We start from the raw sequence: 20976 nt of genomic DNA on the forward strand, positions 1-20976 counted from the left end.
AATATTATTTGGTTTAGAAATTGTGTCAATTTTAAGAAACCAATATATTTTTGCGCTAATCGCGAAAAACACCCGCTATAGGCTAGAGTCTATTGTTTTAACTGCCCGACTACAATGTGTTAATAGAGCAAATTTTGCTGTCTACTATGGGTATTAACGGTCCTTCACACAAATAACAAAATTATTACAAAATCAAATTCAATTGAAGATTTGAGTAATAAATCGTACAAATTTCAAGATTCAAGTGTGCTGCCCTAAAATAAATAGATTTATTTATAGATTTCCATAATTTCATTTATAATCGTATAACCTATTGATGATGATTTTAACATTTCTCAGCCAATGACATTACAAACTAATAGACACGTTTGTAGAGATCTCAAAGTGGCAACCAAAAGATTTTTTTTTTTATTTATTAATTTTATGTTAGTAAATTGTACATTTGAGTTTACAAATGACTAATTAATTTGTTACATATAAATATACTATATTTTTTCTTGCTTGATGTGGCTCCTACACATTATATAGTATTTCATCCCTTTATATAGTATACTATTCTGAGTATTCGTCTTGTCTTTTTTTGGTCGCCTGATTTCATTGCACATCCTTGTTTTATGTTTGTGTATGTCCTTGTTGTATACAATTTTATTTGAAAAATATTTGGGTAGCAGGTTGTTTACTATTTTATGTACAAATATCATCGTGTTCAAGGTCAACATCTATTTCACCGTTAGCCAATTTAGTTCCTTTAACATTTTATTTACTTTTGAATATCTATTTCGTCTGAGTATTGTTCTCATTGCCCTATTTTGGAGAATTTTAAATTTATTTTGTTCTCGGTCATTACACAGGAAAAGGATAGTTGAGCAGTAGTTAAAATGTTGAGCAATAATGGAGTTATAAATGGTGATTGCAGTTTTTCCGGAGAGTTTTTGGCGAATTCTCCCCAAAAAAGATATCTTTTTTCCAATTTTCTTTTGGGTATATTCAGCATGTTTGTTAAAGTTGAGTTTGGAATCTATTATAACTCCTAAGTATTTTATATCGGTAACATTTTCAATAATTTCACCATCAATTTTCATTTTGCTTTCACTGGATGTCTTCTTATAACCAATTACCATACATTTTATTTTTTTGTTGTATTTAATTTAAGCTTATTTATTTTTAGCCATCTTGATACATTATCTAGTTAATTATTTAAAATATGTATTAGTTCTTCATAGTTTTCTCCAATTATATATACTAGTGTATCATCGGCAAATAGTCGTACTTTGCATTTTGAAAATATTTTCACCATGTCATTAATATAGAGTATGAACAATAGCGGTCCAAGGACTGATCCCTGTGGTACTCCTAATTTATTTTCCATTGGTTTTGAAAATTGATTATTCATTTTTGTTACCTGTCTTTTTGTTAAATTTTTGTTACCGGTCTTTCAAATACTCTTTTATTAATTTAGTGGCTACAGTTTAGAAACCAATTTCTTTAAGCTTTCTTTTCAATATTTCTCGATCTATAGTTTTGAATGCCCTTTGAAAATCCAAGAATATTGCTAAGATAAATTTATTACTATTCATTCCTTCTTTCCATTCTTCAACGATTACATTTAACGCTGTTTCACAAGAATTATTACATCTGAATCCTGATTGTTCTTGGTATAAAATATTGTGTTCATCTAAATATTGCAATATGTATTTGTTCTTTTATTATCACTTCAAGTATATGTTCATATCTTGGTAAGGTGTTTATTGGTCGAAATTATTCACATTTTCTGGTATTTTTAACCTTTGGAACTGGTATAATGGTAGATAGTTTCCATGACTGTGGAAATTTTCCCTCTTCAATTGTCTGATTAATAATATTTAATAGAGTAGATCGAATTACTGGAAACGAAACTTTTATTAAACTAATAGTTAATCCATCTGAACTATTTTTTGATTAAATTTTGTTTAAAATGTTAAATAAATATTCTGCAGTTATTTTTCTGAAAACCAATAATTCTGTGTTTGAGTTTAAGATATTATAATATATGCCTTCTTTTTCGATTTCTTATTAAACTGTCACGCGACGCATGAGGTTGTGTGCTGTCTTTAACCAAATTGCATAAATAATTGCCAAAACGCCCTCGTGTGTGATGAGAAACCGTTTCTATAACACAACAAATACTAGCCAAAATTAAAAATTATTATAAATAATACAATTGAGAAAGTGAGATAGTGAACTTAGCAACGCATAAGAATAAGAAGGACAACCTAGTGGCAGTAGGTCATCTCATACAGCGTTCCGTACACCTCTTAGAGTAAGTGTATTACCATCTCAATCACACCAGTGATGCAGAATACAGTATTCGACGCAACTTTTAAGTACATAAACGCTGCTCGGCCACATATCTATTTCATTCATATAAACATATTCTTTGAATGTCTATCTTTGTCAAACATGACCAATTTGAATTAAGAATTTACTGGAAAAGTAAGTGTGTTTGTTACTTGCTACATTTTATGTTAATTTTGTGAGACAATAACATGTCTATAAGTTTGTAATTTCATTGTTCTCAGCTTGTATCTTGGAGAGCGGACTGCGTTAAACTGTTCATTACGGAGTGTTTAAAAAAAAAAAAAAAATGGAAATCTATAGAATACGAGTATTTTTGCTGCTTATGTCTTAGATTTTCGTTTGAATCTTAGAATTTGTACATCTTTTGGATTAGGTCGGTTGTGCAGAGGGCCAGTAAGTATATTATTGAATTAATAAATTAATAATGAATAATTATTTATGGTGTATGGGTGTACGTGTTATTCACATAAACAATTTGTGGATAAAAACAAAAACATAAATGTTAGTAAATATTCAACATTATATAGGTACCTATTGTGCTAAGTTTTGTCATTGACATGCAGCTTGAAAAATATATTTTTGTTGACTAACATTATGGTGTTTGATTCAAGGATAGGAAGAGAGAACGGACGCCATTGATCCCAATCATGCTTAATTATGCTCCTCCCAATGCAACTGCACTTAACTTCTGCCGATACTTAAGTTAAGCAATCCAAACAGCACGATTAAAGTTTGCTAACCGAAGATGCAGTTTGACAGATTGCCAACAGAGTGGCATTTCTCCGAGTTTTGCAAATTAAAACTTAATTTCGTATATATTTATTGAAATAATCATATGTCTCAAATTAGTAACGTATATCTCATTTCTACTTAGGAACTAGAGGATTGAATGCCACACAATTCATACATCTACTCTTCTATTATTTCAATTCTTCTAACATTCATACATCTAATCTTCTGTTATTTCAATTCTTGACCTAACTCAATTTGATTTGATTTAGTCCCGGGTCGATCGTGAACTACCCGATCAATTTAACCTGATCACGAACCACCAACGATCGATCGAGTTATTTTTTCAAAAAAGACTCAATCATTTGATCGATGAGCCGTCAGCATCCTTGATGGGCGTTGCGAGCAACCATAATGTATAAATTTTGTAGACCGGGCGTCTCGAATCTCATTCTCGACAGAGAAATAGACATGGTAGGTTTGGAGCTAGTACCCACATCGGATCATGTTAGCAATTAGTATTAATGATAAAACTTCCTATTACTGGGAACCGGTTTCAAAAGTAACTGTTTAAAGAATAGGCTCCATGTCGGTCTTCGGTAATTGGAACCTGGAAACGTAGTGAGAGTCCATATCAGATTAACCATCTCGATTTCTGTGTCGCGAGAACGAGACGCCCGGTCTACACAATTTATATCTCTATGGTCTACCTACCTACTCCTTCTCTACGGCAAATGAAAGAACCCTATCAAGGATCGGGTACTTTCGAAAGGCTTACCTACCTACTACCTACCTGCATTATACGGCAGTACCCTGTCAAAGAACTGGTGCTTTCGAAAGGTCTACCTACCTACTCCCTACCTGCGTCAAACGAAAGACCCTGTTTGAGTTTTTGTAGTTTCGATTTGGACCCGGTGGCCGGCAGTGATGTATCGATCTATATATGAAATTTTTCATCAAATGCGGTACTTTAGATCCTCACTTCATCAGTGATGTATCGATCTATATATGGAATTTTTCATCAAATGCAGTACTTTAGATCCTCACTTCATCAGTGATGTATCGATCTATATATGGAATTTTTCATCAAATGCGGTACTTTAGACCCTCACTTCATCAGTGATGTATCGATCTATACATGGAATTTTTCATCAAATAATAATAATAATAAGTGTTTTATTATCTTTTTTTTTGTGTAACAAATAGATATAATGATATCCTCACTGGGATCTCCCGTGCTGAGGATTTCATTTGCATATTATGTATAATTTAGTTATAGGATAATTAATATTACATCAAACTAGCAGTTAAAAACCCGCTCCGCGGGTTTTTTTCTGCTAGGCCCTGCGGGCGGCTCTTCGTTGGGCTTCGCCCATTTTAAGTGATATTAACAACAGTTACATTTAATAGATAGATATTAGAACATTCACAGAGAGAGGGTGAGTATATATATTGTTAAAACACGGAACAGGAAGGAGTTAATTAATAATAACATGCTAAATTTACGCATAATAAGAATGACAGTTGTTTGAATAAATGAAATTTTACGTATTTGTGATGGATTATTTCAAATGAAACACTATTATTGACTACATGTCTACAACTGATATTAACTTTTATCGTACCTAATATAATTAGCTCATAGGAGACTTGCAGTGCTTAAATATGTGTTACAAACGTCAATGTCTATAAGTTTAATCAATATCGTTTAGTTTGTCACAATTAAAGATAGTTTTAACAAAGTTTTATGAATAAAAGTAGGGTAATTGTGCGATGACATTAACAGTCGGTTTAATTAAAAGGTGTTAATTTTACTCCAACTGGTGGTAATTCTTTACCTATAACTGTTACTGTATCTAATAAGGTTTAAAGCTAGATTATATATACACCTTCATCAGGAGAGTAAAAATCTATATATAAAGGTAGATTATTACAATATAGCGCCCCTGAGGTGATATCTCACAAAAGCGGCGCTATGCAAATTGTCCAATAAATAAATAAATATAATGTTTACATTTTATTGTGTATACACCGAAGTCAAAAATTAAATATAGATTGCAATTGGGAAAGAAGAAGTGGAAGGAGGGGGGAGGGGTAAGAGTAGGCTGGGTTTATAATAATTAGGAATTACAATATCGTTAGACGGGAAAGACCAGTTGAGTGGGAAAATATTTAAAAGGGAGTTTATAAAAAAATTCTTGTTAATTATATCTGCTTTTATATTAATATGTTTCCTCATTTCTAAAATTTCAAAATTATTTATAGTGAAGTATTTTAAGACCTGAAAAAACAAATAGCATATAACCATAAAACAATATATTCATAAGACAAATAGCATTTAATAACGGTTATTCTAATAAATTGATAGTTGAAATACTAAATAAAAAAATTAAACACATTCTCTTCAAACGGTCTTTCTAAAGATAGAAATAATCAATGGCGTAGAATTCTGTTTGTGTATAACGATACTTCTAAAATTATATATATTAACAATCCTGGTACCATTCAACTGGCGTTTTACACTAATAACAATGAAGAAATATATTCTTAATAATAAAGATAGCAAAATTCAAACAAAAAAATCAGGAGTTTAAAAACTCAATTGAGATGATTGTAATTTCTTTTACACAGGTAGAACCAATAGTAACTTTGAAGTCAGAACTAAAAAATATCGCAGGGCTATAAATGGAAATAGTGAATCTGAGTTTGCAAATAATCTTTTGAATAATGATCACACTTTCGATAAAAATTCATTTCGATAAAAATAAATAATTTTGAAATTTTAGAAATTAGAAAACATGCCAATATAAAATCAGATATAATTAATAAGAAAAAAAAATATAAATAATAATGAAAAATGCCATTACAAAGTGATAAGCTTCCAGAAGAAATCTTCTTTTAAAACGCTTGTTAATGGTAAGTAGTCAAGTATTGTGAGCTGCATATTTAAATATTCGCGCCAGGCATTTGGTTTGTTTTTAAACCGCCAGAGGTGCGCTCTGTCGGCCATCTTGAAGAAACGCGTGAATTTTTATAAACGTCAAACATAATCACGTAACTGTGGAGAATTTTCATTGTAATGTAATTAATCCAATGGATTATGAACTTTCTAAAACATATTTTCTTCGATATTATCCAAAAATTATATGAGCAGAAACGATGCTTTTGAAGAAATCTCGTATTATTATGAGGCGATCCTATTTTAGTATGGAATCGTGTCTTAATATTCAAGTTACCCGAAACAGACAATTTTAATTTCACCAATCAGAGGGCCTACATCGTCCAGACGCTGGGACAATAATACTATCAGATGCAGTACTTTAGACCCTCACTTCATCAGTGGGTCGTAATCGACCCGGGTTATGCAAAATAATTAATCGACCCAGCTCTAATTTGAGTACTTGACCACGGCATGTCTTCCTGGGGGGGTCCCCGATTTCTTGTCCCTTCCACTTAATTTTCTTATTTTCCCTGGACACACTTTTCTTCGTCCATTCACCCAACATGCACCAAACTTTCAAACGTCTCTTTCTTAATCTCATTCATCACGCTTATATACGTCTTGCATTATTTCAGATCCGTAATACAGTTGTACATAGGCCTCAGAGATCTCAGTCTACTTCTGTTTCTTCTCTTTCAATTCCATATTGAAATGCCATTCATACAAATCAGACTTTGTTTAAAAAAATCCATTACGAACTGCTAACCTCACTTCCGTCGACAATTGGAATGGTGAATTACTAAAAGAAAATGAGGATTTGGGTGTAATTAAGAATAAAAGAGCACATAAAATCATTTGCAACAAAACTAATGGACGTCTTACACTTATGCTTTTTTTTCATCCAGTTTCCTTGAGTTATCTTTTCGGGATGAAAAAAATTATGCGTTCTATTTTGGTACCGATTTTCATACAATTTAAGACGGCGGACATTATTTGACATCTGTCGTTTTTCATTGATTTACATAACTATATTATGTGGAAATGTTGCATGTTTATTTAATTTCATATCAGATCTCTAGAGTATTTTCAGAAGGTCGGAGTATTGCAATAACATCCAAGTAAATGGAATAATCGAATCCGAAAACAAAAAACTGTTTTTGAAAGGTAATGAAATACGCTTTCAAACATTATTATTAGAAATAAACATATTATTTTTGATTTAAATTTTTAATGTAAATATTTAAAAAAAAATTAAATGGTTCTACTTAAGTTTTTCATCTAAACGCTGAACTTAAATTACTCATAATGAAAAAACACACATTTTGTAGGACAAATGTATTTTAAACATTATTGTAACCTCATTTTTTTTCATTTCATATAAAAATAATTAGTAAAATATTAAACAAGTTTCATAAATTTTGTCAAATTGCGGACGGAACCTTTGATTTCATAGAGGTGTACATTTGAATTCTTCTGTGGTTATCTTCTAGATTTGAATATAAAGTGTGGTGTTTTCTCTTTCTAACAACATTTAGATCATATTTCTAACCATGACAGTGAGGGAGACAAAACGATTTCAATGAGACCAGAAGCGAACAAATTAGCCTGAGGGGAAAATATTGATGAAAAAAATACTATACATAATATGTATTTATTACTGATTGTGAATGTGTTTTAATTGTTCAGTTCTGTGAATTTTGCATGTATTTTTGATGATTTGTTGACGGCAATGGCAAAAGCAAATGACAGATGCTTTCGTGTGATCTATTGTTATGTTCAAGGTGTTGCCATTTTTTGATGATTTAGTAACGTCCCAACATAAAATTTCTTCTCTTAACGGCAACTATTTGTATGAAATCATAAGTATGAAAATAATGATTATGTAAAGCAAAGATTTTTCATATGGGTCCCGATATGTTTCCGTATGGGGATCAATATGAAAAAAAGCATAGTGTAAAACGCCCATTAGTGTCAAGAATAGATATCACATACATAAACAAAGGCAAGCATATTACAAAGACTTCAAAAGCAAACACAGAAAGCATGCTTGTAAAAAATAAATTATTTATTTAAAATGCGTGCAAAACTGATAGATATACATTTAGTGAACTTCATCTGCGTCAGAATTTTTAACAACAAAAAATATGAAGCGGCGTAAAACAATATTGAATAATTTGGAAATTTAATATAAATTTAAACATTTAATCAATTTAATATAAATATCAACATTTAATCAATTCAATATAAATTTAAACATTTAATCAATTTAATATAAATATCAACATTTAATTAATTTAATAAAAATTTCAACATTTAATTAATTTAATATAAATTTCAACATTTAATTAATTTAATATAAATATCAACATTTAATTAATTTAATATAAATTTCAACATTTAATTAATTTAATATAAATTTCAACATTTAATTAATTTCGACATTTAATTAATTTAATAAAAACTTCGACATTTAATTAATTAAATTTTGTGAGTTAACTTTGTTTATATGAACAAGTCAAATGGTTTCAGGACAGTTGTTTGACAGCCTTTGTGTCCGTGTAAACTGCGTTTACATCAGAGTGCACGGTCCATCGATAAAACCCTACATCAACACGATATTGACTAAATCCATCATGCATTCTTTTGTGCGGAGTTAGGTTAGGTTAGCATGGTCAGCAATTGATTCCGATAGCAAATAGACATTCGGTTTCGGATTCAACCGCGATCATTCAAAAGGTCGTACCTATGAGTATTAATATGGAAAACATTATAAACTGATTACTGTTGTTTAATCCATATATATTTCAACGTTAATCTCACATTTGCAGGAATTTAGAAATAAATTCTAAAAAATCGTTTAACTTAATTTAGGCAGCCATCACTCAAGGCCTTTAGCGATGAGACCTAAATTAAATAAAAATTACTAGCTTATTAATGTACAGAGGCAGACTAAAGAAGCTCATAGAATTGGAAGTTGTTTTAAATGCGATCAATTGAGAAATCTTCTAGTGAGGCGGGTTACTTTTATGTTTGTAATATTGATCATGTTATTACAATAAACGCCCGGGTTGCCGGCAATTAAAAAAAAAAAAAAAAAAATTGAATACATTCGAGCTTGGAGAAACGAAATTCAGAATATCGCTAAAGATCTCACTGACCAATTAACACCCTTTTTAGTGACAAAAAGTAAATGCGGACAGCCAATGATAATGAGTACTTGGATTCGAAATACGATTTCTTATTCATTTCATTGTCAATATTGGCTTGGCTATCGACACGCCTAACAGCACAACCATGCTCGGGAAATGGATATAAAATTGTTATCAGTTAAGCCTATCGATCCAATATCGAAATCGATTTGACTGTGCTAGGGCCCGAGTTATGTGATTTCTGAATAGATATTCCCAAATCATGTTCATACAAACAAAGTAATTATCTATGTAAATTTCCTTCTAAATAATATAATAACGTGCAGTTTATGAAAAAGTAGATCACGACATTGACTTTGACAGATTTTTACTAAAATGAAAAAATATATATAATAAGTTAGCCAGGAATCAAAACTGACTTTTTACTCACAAATAAGTATGTATTATATACAATATTTTGGCTTAATTATGTTTCATAAACAAGTCTCAAATTTGTATAATTTTTAGTAAGTTAATTTCACAGAATGTTCAATGACTATAAATAAATTGATTTGCAGTGTATCGATCGTCCATTTCATTAGTCAGACAAAACCAAAAATGCGAAATTTGAGTTAAATAATAATACATATGCAGTTGTACGCGAAAGTGGTAGTTTCTATCTGGTTCAACACTCATCTAAATAATTTACAACGCAGATAAATAGAGAAAATTTTAAAAAATCTTCATGTTGTCGGGGTTTTGAAATATCTCGCTATTGATTTGAGGGCTTAATGTCAAACAACGTTACATACAAAAAAAAAAAAACATACTAATAATTATTGAGCCCTTAAGAGGAAAAACATTGTCATATGAAAAGTGCGTCGTGAGATATTGGCTGTTAAAGATTTCATTTGACTGCAGTGACCATATACACATTGAAACTAGCTGTACCCCTCCACGCATTACTGTGGTACAGTCTGCCTGTGTCAATAGAAAAACAAAAACACATGTTGCTTTTACGTCCAACAGATGGCGCTGTACTTTTAAAAAAGCGTGTTTACGAACATTTTATAAGCATTATGCTGTTTTTCAAAACAGCATGTTTTTACCTGTCACAGGTGACATCTATATAATATAGGTATATAAAAACGTAAGCGTATTCGAATGCAAAGTTGTATCAAAATTCCAAAGCAATCTGTGAAGAACTTTCGGAGATTAAAGATTTTAAACAAACGAACAATAACATTTTTATTTATAGATAAGGTATTTAAAATAACAGATATCACGTTATAGAAACACGTAAAAGAAAAAATAAATAATGCCATTTTTCCATAAATCAATATATTAACAAAACTTTACTCCAGTTAGTTACAACACAATAATAAATAGCACAGTGCAAAAATATAACTTTATCGCCAAATAATAAAAAATATACCAAGTGCCGATTGCACAAAACGTAAGGCCGACTTGTCTTGATAGCGCACCACCGGCTGTCAACATAGGCCTTGTACTGATGTGCGGTTGAGATTTTAAAACTGTTTTTTCTGTGAATGTAGAAGGATATATATGGTGCGTAATTTGAATGGATCTGCACAAAAAAAAAATTATTTCGATAATGCCGTTACTTTCGCGTATCGTTTGTTTTATGTAGATATTTTTATGTTTGATTTTAACCACTCGGAACATTAGAACGTCAAAAGACGTAAATATGATAATAGTGGTCAAGACATTAGTACGTCTTTTCACGTAAACGCGCGAGATTTTACAAAAATCGATTTATTTCCATCACTAGTATACGGATTGCCATGATTTAAAAAACAGAGTATCGATAATGAATAACGCTACGCGTCTGCATTCAAGAATATCTATGGAATTTAGAGGTGCATTATCTAAGTCGATTGGATTTGTCATCTTGTTCGTTCATAATTTATTGCGTTTTTAAATAATTTATTAAAAATATTTTAGTTTGGACGGTTAATATTTTGAGGTGACTAATAGTTTTTAATTATATTTCTTCAATATATAAAGTGTTATTTCTTTATGATACTCAGAAAAAAGTACATTTTTCACAGCTTTGAAATAATGGTCAGCGATTTTTACATATTTTTGACGTTTTCAGAAAATGTATATTTAGAAACGCAAATATTTACGTATAACAAAACAATACGATAGTGAATTTCATAATCTTTCCAAAACATTTTTTAGAATGAGGCTACGTTTCCCAAAACGTGAGTTATGAAGCTTTTAACAAAACTCGTGAATAACACAAAAATTTTCGCGTTTTGACAGTTCGCAAAGGAACACAAAGTAAATAAAAAGTCCTTTTCTGAGAGGTTAAGCCTCGAATTATTGATATTTTTTTGTAGGTAACGTTGCTTGACTTTTTAAGCACTAGAATTGCTTGCATGTTTTTTGTAGATAACGTTGTTTGACATTGAGCCCTCGAATGGTACCAGACCACACGCCTTTGCGTGTTATTTTATGGTACAAAATGACTTGGTAAAACGCAGGCCCGCAGTAATAACATTTGATTTATGGTCACTATTAGAATATTGCTTTCTCAATATTTGGAGATGTCTGACTAATGAACTGTACAATCAACGTATCTAATAAAATGCAAGAGAAAAGCAATGCATTGACGTTCAGTGTATTAAAGCAGTAAAAGCAAAGTGAACATTTTAAAACGACTTTTGAACAGTTTAATATATTATAATAAAAATAAATTGAATAGATATAATACAATGTAATGTTAAATCACCTTACAAACTCCTTTCTCATTTCTTTGAGTTTTATATTGCATGCCGTAAATAGAAGATAAAAATAATGTATTTAACGTGTTAGTGATATATTATACAACTCGGTAACTTTAGAATTTAATATACACACATCAAAATTTGACCAGCTAAAAATATGTGTCACCATTTTTGTTGAAGTAAAAAACCAATCACAAGCGATACGCATTCTATTTTTGAAAATAAAAGTTTCATTCGAATGATTTCACATCAATTTAAAAAATTTAATTTGTGGCTATAAAGTTGTTTAGACTTTCTAGCCAGAGGTAAAAATGTGTGAAAATGTTGTCGCTTTTGAAATTGACATGACAAACCAAAAGTCACAGCGCTGGAAACACCAAAAATAACAAAAAAAAGAAATATTCTTCCACCATAAACAGTTGAAATTAAAGGAGTGCACCATATGAGTATGTGCTCCCCTCCCAAAATGAATGATTTAAAGAAAATTAAAATGTGTGTATAGATATATACCTATATATTTTATAAAGATATAAAACACAAGAAAAGAAAATAAGTTATAATATTTTTTTAGGGTGAATTTTTTAATAGAAATTAGTTCACGATTACGAAGCCTAATAGATAAATTTATCAAAGACATCAATCACATTATTATTTGTTATAATTATTTTATTTTAAATGTAAAAGTTACCACGCACGAATACCCCACACACCATAATAACTAAATTATTTCAAAATATCAAAATATTTTATCGCCGATATAATTTTTTTTTTTTTTTCGTGAAATGACCATAATAGACAAGAAATAATGAAAAATGAAAATTTTCGAAAAATAAGTATTTTAAAATTTTGAGAATGCAACACTTAGACATTGATTAAATGCAGATAAAAAAATAATTAAAATAAAGATACCATATTATTTAGGAATAGGTTTTGATGTCTTTAAAAATAACATTTAAACTAAATAAACATCTAGGGGTGTAAGTAAATAAAAATGGACAGATAAAACAGAAATTTTTAGTAAATGTGATTTTTTTTTTGGACACTACCATTATAAGCACGCATCCCACAAAAAATAAGCGGACAAACACAATTTTTTTCCACCCATAGACAAAAATCACCAGAGGATAGATAGATGTTATGCCAAATTTTCAAACAAATTAAATAGATCCATAGTTTAAAAAGAGAGAAATCATAGACATTCAAATTGATAAACCAGCCAATCAGGGAAAGGGGAACAAACCAAGTGCGAGGAGAGCGGGAGACCGTCTCCCTTTCTGTAATTTGTCAATAAATAAAGCTGATAGTATACAGGTAACCCGCATTGTAAATCACTAATCAGTACTCGAAAATAAAATCTGCTTACGAATTACTAATCCTTTTTACAATGGCGTGCAAATTAGAACTTTTACAAATGTGTTTACCACACTTTAGCGTCACTACGCCAGGTGATTAGTTTAAAAATGAACATTCACATCCTGCACAGAAAAGTCCCACAATGTACTGCGCTGCAAACATTTCTCTCACATTAGCGAACTTTACTTTTCTGCACAGGTCTGGTTAATTCATTTTCGGCGGTCAATCTATGACTGATGTCAAAGTTTATTCAAAGCATTCTCAGAGCCTTCTGGTGCCAAAAGAATGGTCACATGGTTTGCCTTCAACTCGTCGAAATGATACCCAGATTTCGTGTTAGGGCAAGTCTACCAATTTGGATGTCTATGAAGATAATGAAATAACTCGGAATAATAATAATATAATAATATCAGAAAGTATTAGAGGGCGTTATCAACTAGTTTGGGAAGACATTGGTTAATACGTAATTTTCAGTGAAGAGATTTAAGATATCAGAGATTTGATGATGACAAAATTATCAATGCAAAATGAAAGGATAAAAAAAATAACAATCACAAAACAGAACATGATAAAATAATAGGTCAGGTTAATTTAGGTTAGGTTTTTTTCCTTCACTTTTCTTCAATGTTCTGTTTTGTCATGGAGCTGTAAAAAGACTCTTTACGAACAAACAAACTCTTTCATCTGATATTATAAGGGAATTGCATCACGTACCGTGTCGGTGGATGCGCATGCAGCTGGCGGAGATGTCAGTGGTCACGGTGAAGTAGGGCAGCCACAGGTCCTCGATGTGCGTATCCTCGAACGTGGTGCGAATCGTCATATTGAAGTGGCGGCCCGTGAACATGGAGGTGGCGGGATACGTCAGGTCCAGAAGCTGGCGACTCCACTGGGTCATTTTCTACAGAGGACATCAAAAAATAATAGCAAGATCACAAGCAAAATAAGGTAAGGGCAGGTGCTTGTCTTTTGTGCGCAGAAAGGATTTAATAGTAGTTCTTACCACGCCACACTCGCCTCTTGCACTGCACTTCATTCCGGACGGAGCTATTGAACAATCTTTTGTTTTTGGTCAAACTATATTAATTGCTATAGGGGTGTTTCAAATATTGTCAAGTTATTCGTCTTTGAAATTTTCGAGCACACACATTCACACCCTTGTGTCATCTATCTCACTCTTTCAGACTGATGCTTGTAAAAATAAATAAAATTATTAAAAATCAAAAATGCTAATTTCAATTGTGTGTTTGTCTTATGTAATTCTAGAACAATGAACTCTAAAACTCGAATTTGATTTGCTTTAACTGTCATTTTCAAAATGATTGAGCGAAGAATTCCGACAAGTGATAAAGTACCTTCCTATAATAGGCATAATATTAAAACAGAAAATTAGTTTAACGGATATTTTCAAAATGGAACGGATTTGTCAAGAATTCAGAGTATCCTGTGATTTTTAATGGGTCTCTACGCTGGTATATACATAGTTGCCTTCTTACCTTTGACCACTCCCTGGCTTTCTGCGTCACCGAGGTAATATTCTTCTCACTGCACCATAGCGCCCCCATGAATGCTCCGATGCTCACTCCCCCCACCATGTCTATGGGAATGCCCGCCTCCTGAATTGATAATTAACTAAATGTTAACACTATTACACAATCATAATAAAAATGCTGAATTTGAAATCAGTTTTCACAAGGGATCTCATCTGGGCCCTGTCCTAATTCACTAAGAAATGAAGCACAATAAAATTTACAGTTAGCATTTTAACCCTTGCATTTGCATATTACCTGTACTAGGTTAGTTAGATAAAAATAAAAATGTCACTTGTGTTGGCTTTAACAAACATTACATTTTATTTCTTGTCGTTATTAAGTATTAAGTTTCTTGTTGGCCCTTACAGATTAAATATCCTTCAGTAGGTATCAAGTAAAATTGGACGTTGAGGACGATTCGAAAAAATGTTGTTAACCAACGAATATAATTTTTGACTTATTTATTGTTATTAAGTTTGAACTTGTAGAACTCCATTTTAATTTTAATTTTTTATATATTCAATAATATTGTTATTGGGTTTATAAAAACAGTTTATTTTTAAAACTTGTTTAAAAATAAACTGTTTTTATAAACCCAATAACAATATTATTGAATATATAAAAAAAATAAATAAAAAAAATAAATAAATAAAATTTGACGCGAACATTAATAAAAATAGTCAGAGAGTTCCAAATGTTGAGACTATTATTTATAACTACAACAGCTATACTTTGCTTAAGGGTATATACGCTCGACGTTAGGTGCTACATATCGACCGTATCGGATACGAAAATCCATAAAGTCGTATTCAGTGAAACTCACTTGAGAAATTTTCCAAGTGATCGGATATAAAAAAAGCAATTTTTTAAATGAAATTTTTAAATTTCATAGGTAAAATGAATTCAAAATATTTTATTGTTTCTAGCTGCAACAACATCAATACTATCTGCTAAAATAATAAATATCAATTTTATTATATCCAAAAATTGATGCAAATATTCGTCAACAGCTTTGGGCGTTGAAAATAGTCCTGGTAGTATTGTGATCGACCCGCTCATTTTGACCCATTCACGAACCACCAATAATCGATCGGGTCACTTTTTCAAAAAAGATTCAATCCTTTGATCACGAGCTGTCAGCTCAGTCAACACAATGATGGGCGTACTAGCGACTATAGATATATAAATTTGGTAGACCGGGTGTCTCGAATCTCATTTTCGTGACAAAGAAATAGAGATGAAATAAGCTTTCATTGCGATTCCGGCCTGGAAGTTTAGTGACAGTCCATTACAGATAACCATCTCTATTTCTGTGTCGCGAGAACGAGACTCGAGATGCCCGGTCTTCACAATTTATACATCTATATGTCAACACGACGGCAACACATCGATCTATCCACGGCATTTTGTCAATGATTAAAAGAACCCGATAGTGGGTTACGATCGACCCGGGTTGGGTAAACCCAGTACTGTTACGGTACTGCTCTTGAACACAAGTGAACACTTAGTGAAGTAGTAAAGAGCCCACTAACCAGGATGGCCTTGATCATGCCGACGTGCGCTGCCCCCCGGGCGCCACCCCCCCCGAGCACGAGCCCCACGGAAGTGCCGGTGAGCCAGCGCGCCAGGCGGGAGAAGTCCGAGTGGACGGACGGCTCCGACATCAGCACCTTATTGTAGAGCTCACACTGGAAGAAAATTGTATTTTTCTCATTAGTTTATAGCCAAATAGAGTATAACTCCGTCACTTCAATTCGGGCATCTCACCATAAAATTCACATCAAAAATGTCGTAAGATTTCAGCAAAAGTTTCCACATTTTATTAAATTAAATTTTACTTTGGAACAAATAAACTACACTTCTTTATTAAATACCTTAAAAATACATGCACTTGGGGATCAAAGAAGGATATGTGACCTATGTTTCTTTCTTTAAATTGTAAATTCGAAGCTCGACTGTTGCGAGTCTAGTCAACATAAGAGAACCATTTGGCGTCCTAGGCATAAGGACCTATTTCAATGTTACCGCACTCAAACAAATTAAAATTTCGACATTTTTAACACAAATAATTCGACGTTTACAATACATTGTGTGATCTATGTCTTTGGTGTGGAGCATTACAATCCTGTATCACAGGTTTTCATTCGGCAGAGAGAGGAACCATTTCTTTTCTCTGTCCCATGAGGGACGCAAGAAACCGCGTCACCTTACATTTATAATAAAATAGACAAACAGTTCAGAAAAGATTAGTAGAGTGTATACGTACTATTCTGTACTGGCTCTTTCTTGTGAACATCCTATTCTGGCACAGGATGTGGTGGTGTGAGGAGACCCAGGCGCGCATGTTGAGCCAGTCCACAGTGCCGCGGGGACGAGGACCCTCCTCGCGGTGAAGGAGCACCAGCTCCTTCTGCGTGCGGATGGCCAGCCGCTCTATTTCTTTTTCAATCTGGAAGACAAAGGGATTCATCATTTTTATCTGTGTATGTCAACAATTGAATTTCAAAATTTCATCAATAAGTATCAACCCATCGGGCCTCAGCCATATTCTGTCAGCGAAAGGTTTTTCCAAATTGCCGTCGGAACTTTTGGCTTCATAAAGGTGCACATTTAAATTTTTCTGCAGATTACTTTTACATTTGAATATAAAGCGTGGTTTTTTCTCTTTCGCGAAAGGTTTTTCCAAATTGCCGTCGGAACCTTTGGCTTCATAAAGGTGCACATTTAAATTTTTCTGCGGATTACTTTAACATTTGAATATAAATCGTGGTTTTTTCTCTTTCTAACATTGTTTAGATCATATTTCTCACCATTACAGTAAAGAAGACATAACGATTTCTGCGAGACCACAGGAGTTGTTCCCAAAAGCCAACAAATTAGCCTGAAGGATTAAGGGCTGGGAAAAAGGGGTGGTTTTTTTGACAGTGACCTTTCTCTTGGTTCGAAGATCAAGTGTGCAAAATTTCACCAATCTTAAAATAAAACTGTAATTTGTTTAAAAAATAAAATCACACCAGGACACAGATAGATCTTTTTTTACGTGAGTACTGCACAAGAATCCCAACTGCCCCCAACCGCCTGGAGCCAGTGAGAGGGGAAGGTGATGAGGAACAGGAAGGAGGCTAAATACCTGACTATTTAAATCTAGTCATTAAACGTAAATTAATCCAATAAAATTTACTTGCGCACCGTGATTTGAACCTACAACCATCCAGGCTATCTCCATTATCCTGGATATATATCCATTATCTCCAGATAGCCAAGGATCATATTCAACCACGGAGGCTGTCAGAAGTCAGAAGGAGGAAAAAAGATAGAGGAGGGGAGAAGCCTTAGCTATGAAGCTATTTTAAACTTATTTTCTGAGTGAAAATTTTGGTAAATTATTTCCGATTTTCGTTCTTAAGCTCGGCTGTGGAAAGATTTGCTGACACCAGTGTTTCCTCCCTCCGACAACATGGGTCTCTTCATATTCATACCTTATTCTCCTCAAATCCCCCAGACAGCATCCCCAAAGATGACATAGAAATAAAATAAAAACAACAACAACCATTACAAGCACATACCTTTCCAATGCTAGGTTGCTTGTAGCCTAGTCCGACAATCAGGATACAGTCGGCCTGCCTCACACACCTCTGCGTCCATTGGGTGAAGCCCGGATCGCACTGGTAGAGCGCCACCTGGAAAACAACCAAACACCATTAGTTTAGCTGCCAACAAGATTTTCTTTTCATCATTTTCCAAATTAATAAAAATTATTTTAGTATGTTAGTTTAGTAGAGCACATATATGTAGTCACTATTCAAAAAAGTGCATTTTAAGTAAAACGGTTCAAATATACACTACACATATGCAAATGTAAATAACCCAATGTTAGTAATAAGGTATTTTTATCAAAAATATAAATAAGAAATTTAAACATAAAAATCAACAGAAAAATCAAAAAAAAAAGGGTCGCATCATTTACGATTTTACCTTATGAGTGTCCTCTTGTTGAGCTAACCAGGAACTGAGTCGGTACTCATTATTGGGGTCCATGATACTGATGCCCAGAGTTTTTCTGATTACATCGGAGGTCAAACGTAACGTGGGTCCTGAAAAAAGAACAAAACATGTTAGCTAGCTTTAGACTTTAAAATCAAATATCATTAGTTTTAACATCAAAGTCAAGTATAACTATAGCTAGACCGCAAGCAAGATAAGGTGTGGAGATGAACGTTCGTTGGTGAATTACAACGCCTGCCGCACATTCCGTACGACGCTAGGGAGCAGTTTATCTTCTCACAAATCTTACGATTTCAGAGAAAATTTTGGTATTGATTAAATGAGAGAACATTAGAAACAATCTTTTTTGGATACTGTTCACAGAATCACTAATTATAGATAATTCCGTGTAAGTTATTTAATAGGAACATATATTGTATGGAAAGAAAAAGGACTGTCAAGTAAATAATATGTTTAATTATGACTGGGGTTATGTTTGGTTTTATATTATAATGTTTTGAATACAATGTTCGTTTTTATTCAGGCTATGACAATTTTTTTGTAAATAGTTGTAGATATATGTAGTAGTTGTTTCAGTGTTGTTGGCATAATATAAGACTTGCGTGCTGTCTTACCTATGGCGCAAAGTGAGTGATACAGCTCATATGTGAATGCAGTGAGCGGCACATCGTCGCTGACGGGTACAATGGCGACAGTGGAGAAGTTGAGTTGCGTCGGCCGAGCGTCCACGGCGGCGTTAGGTCGCCCGATGGTGTGGCTGGGCTTCTGCCACGAACCTGGGTAAACAAATAATAATATTACATGCGGCAATACCTCAATAAACAGAGCTTCTGAGACTCACTATAAAAAACTGTCTCCATTTTTATCCGCCATGGAGTACATCCAAACTGACAGATTTCATCAAACTAGTAGATTACATCAAAACTGACAGATTTCATCAAACTAGTAGATTACATCAAAATTGACAGATTTCATCAAACTAGTAGATTACATCAAAACTGACAGATTTCATCAAACTAGTAGATTACATCAAAAATGGCAGATTTCATTAAAACTGGTAGATTTCATCAAAACTAGTAGATTTCATCAAAACTAGTAGATTTCATAAAACTACTAGGTTTCATCAAAACGGGTAATTTTCATCAAAACCGGTGTATATCATCTAAACTGGTGGATTTCATCAATGGACATTTATTTATTGTTTATTTGTAAAAAACAGTGATTCAAATAACATTTCACAATATTTACAATTAATAATATACCTGCAAGTGCATTAACCACTCGGAACATTAGAACGTCAAAAGACGTAAATATGATAATAGCGGTCAAGACATTAGTACGTCTTTTCACGTAAACGCGCGAGATTTTACAAAAATCGATTTATTTCCATCACTAGTATACGGATTGCCATGATTTAAAAAACAGAGTATCGATAATGAATAACGCTACGCGTCTGCATTCGAGAATATCTATGGAATTTCGAGGTGCATTATCTAAGTCGATTGGACTTGTCATCTTGTTCGTTCATAATTTATTGCGTTTTTAAATAATTTATTAAAAATATTTTAGTTTGGACGGTTAATATTTTGAGGTGACTAATAGTTTTTAATTATATTTCTTCAATATATAAAGTGTTATTTCTTTATGATACTCAGAAAATAGTACATTTTTCACAGCTTTGAAATAATGGTCAGCGATTTTTACATATTTTTGACGTTTTCAGAAAATGTATATTTAGAAACGCAAATATTTACGTATAACAAAACAATACGATAGTGAATTTCATAATCTTTCCAAAACATTTTTTAGAATGAGGCTACGTTTCCCAAAACGTGAGTTATGAAGCTTTTAACAAAACTCGTGAATAACACAAAAATTTTCGCGTTTTGACAGTTCGCAAAGGGACACAAAGTAAATAAAAGTCCTTTTCTGAGAGGTTAATCAATTATATACATTTATTATACCAGTTGCGATGCAGCACTGTGTTAAATAAAACATACTTAAAAAATATTCTTGAATTTACTGAGGTTTGACTATAACATGTCTATCTCTGAAGCAAGTTGGTATAAAGTAGTCATTCTCCTCAGAGGCATGCTCATTGGTAGATTGGTCCTGCCTCTTGGAAAAATAAAAAGCCTGTGCTGCGTAGCTCCGGTGAAGTTATCGGGGACATAGAACGTAATGCGCTCCAGAACACC

The 20976-nt window shown here is 32.6% G+C and overlaps 1 protein-coding gene across 8 annotated transcripts in view; it reads right to left on the reverse strand.

Annotated features, from left to right (window-relative positions):
- Positions 1 to 20976, reverse strand: part of sws (patatin like phospholipase domain containing sws) — a 118268-nt gene that overhangs the window by 25219 nt on the left and 72073 nt on the right. For all 8 annotated transcript variants that reach the window (XM_089643329.1, XM_089643328.1, XM_089643331.1 and 5 more), the window contains 7 exons: positions 19393 to 19554; positions 18749 to 18867; positions 18340 to 18453; positions 17040 to 17222; positions 16306 to 16461; positions 14738 to 14857; positions 13956 to 14142 (listed from right to left, as the gene is read on the reverse strand). In XM_089643329.1, coding sequence (XP_089499455.1) covers positions 13956 to 14142; positions 14738 to 14857; positions 16306 to 16461; positions 17040 to 17222; positions 18340 to 18453; positions 18749 to 18867; positions 19393 to 19554 — 1041 coding nt within the window. The remainder of the gene's footprint in view (positions 1 to 13955; positions 14143 to 14737; positions 14858 to 16305; positions 16462 to 17039; positions 17223 to 18339; positions 18454 to 18748; positions 18868 to 19392; positions 19555 to 20976) is intronic.

Source organism: Hesperophylax consimilis, chromosome 19, assembly GCF_061612785.1.
Source record: "Hesperophylax consimilis isolate HC1 chromosome 19, BYU_Hcon_1.0, whole genome shotgun sequence".
NCBI classification, from domain to species: domain Eukaryota; kingdom Metazoa; phylum Arthropoda; class Insecta; order Trichoptera; family Limnephilidae; genus Hesperophylax; species Hesperophylax consimilis.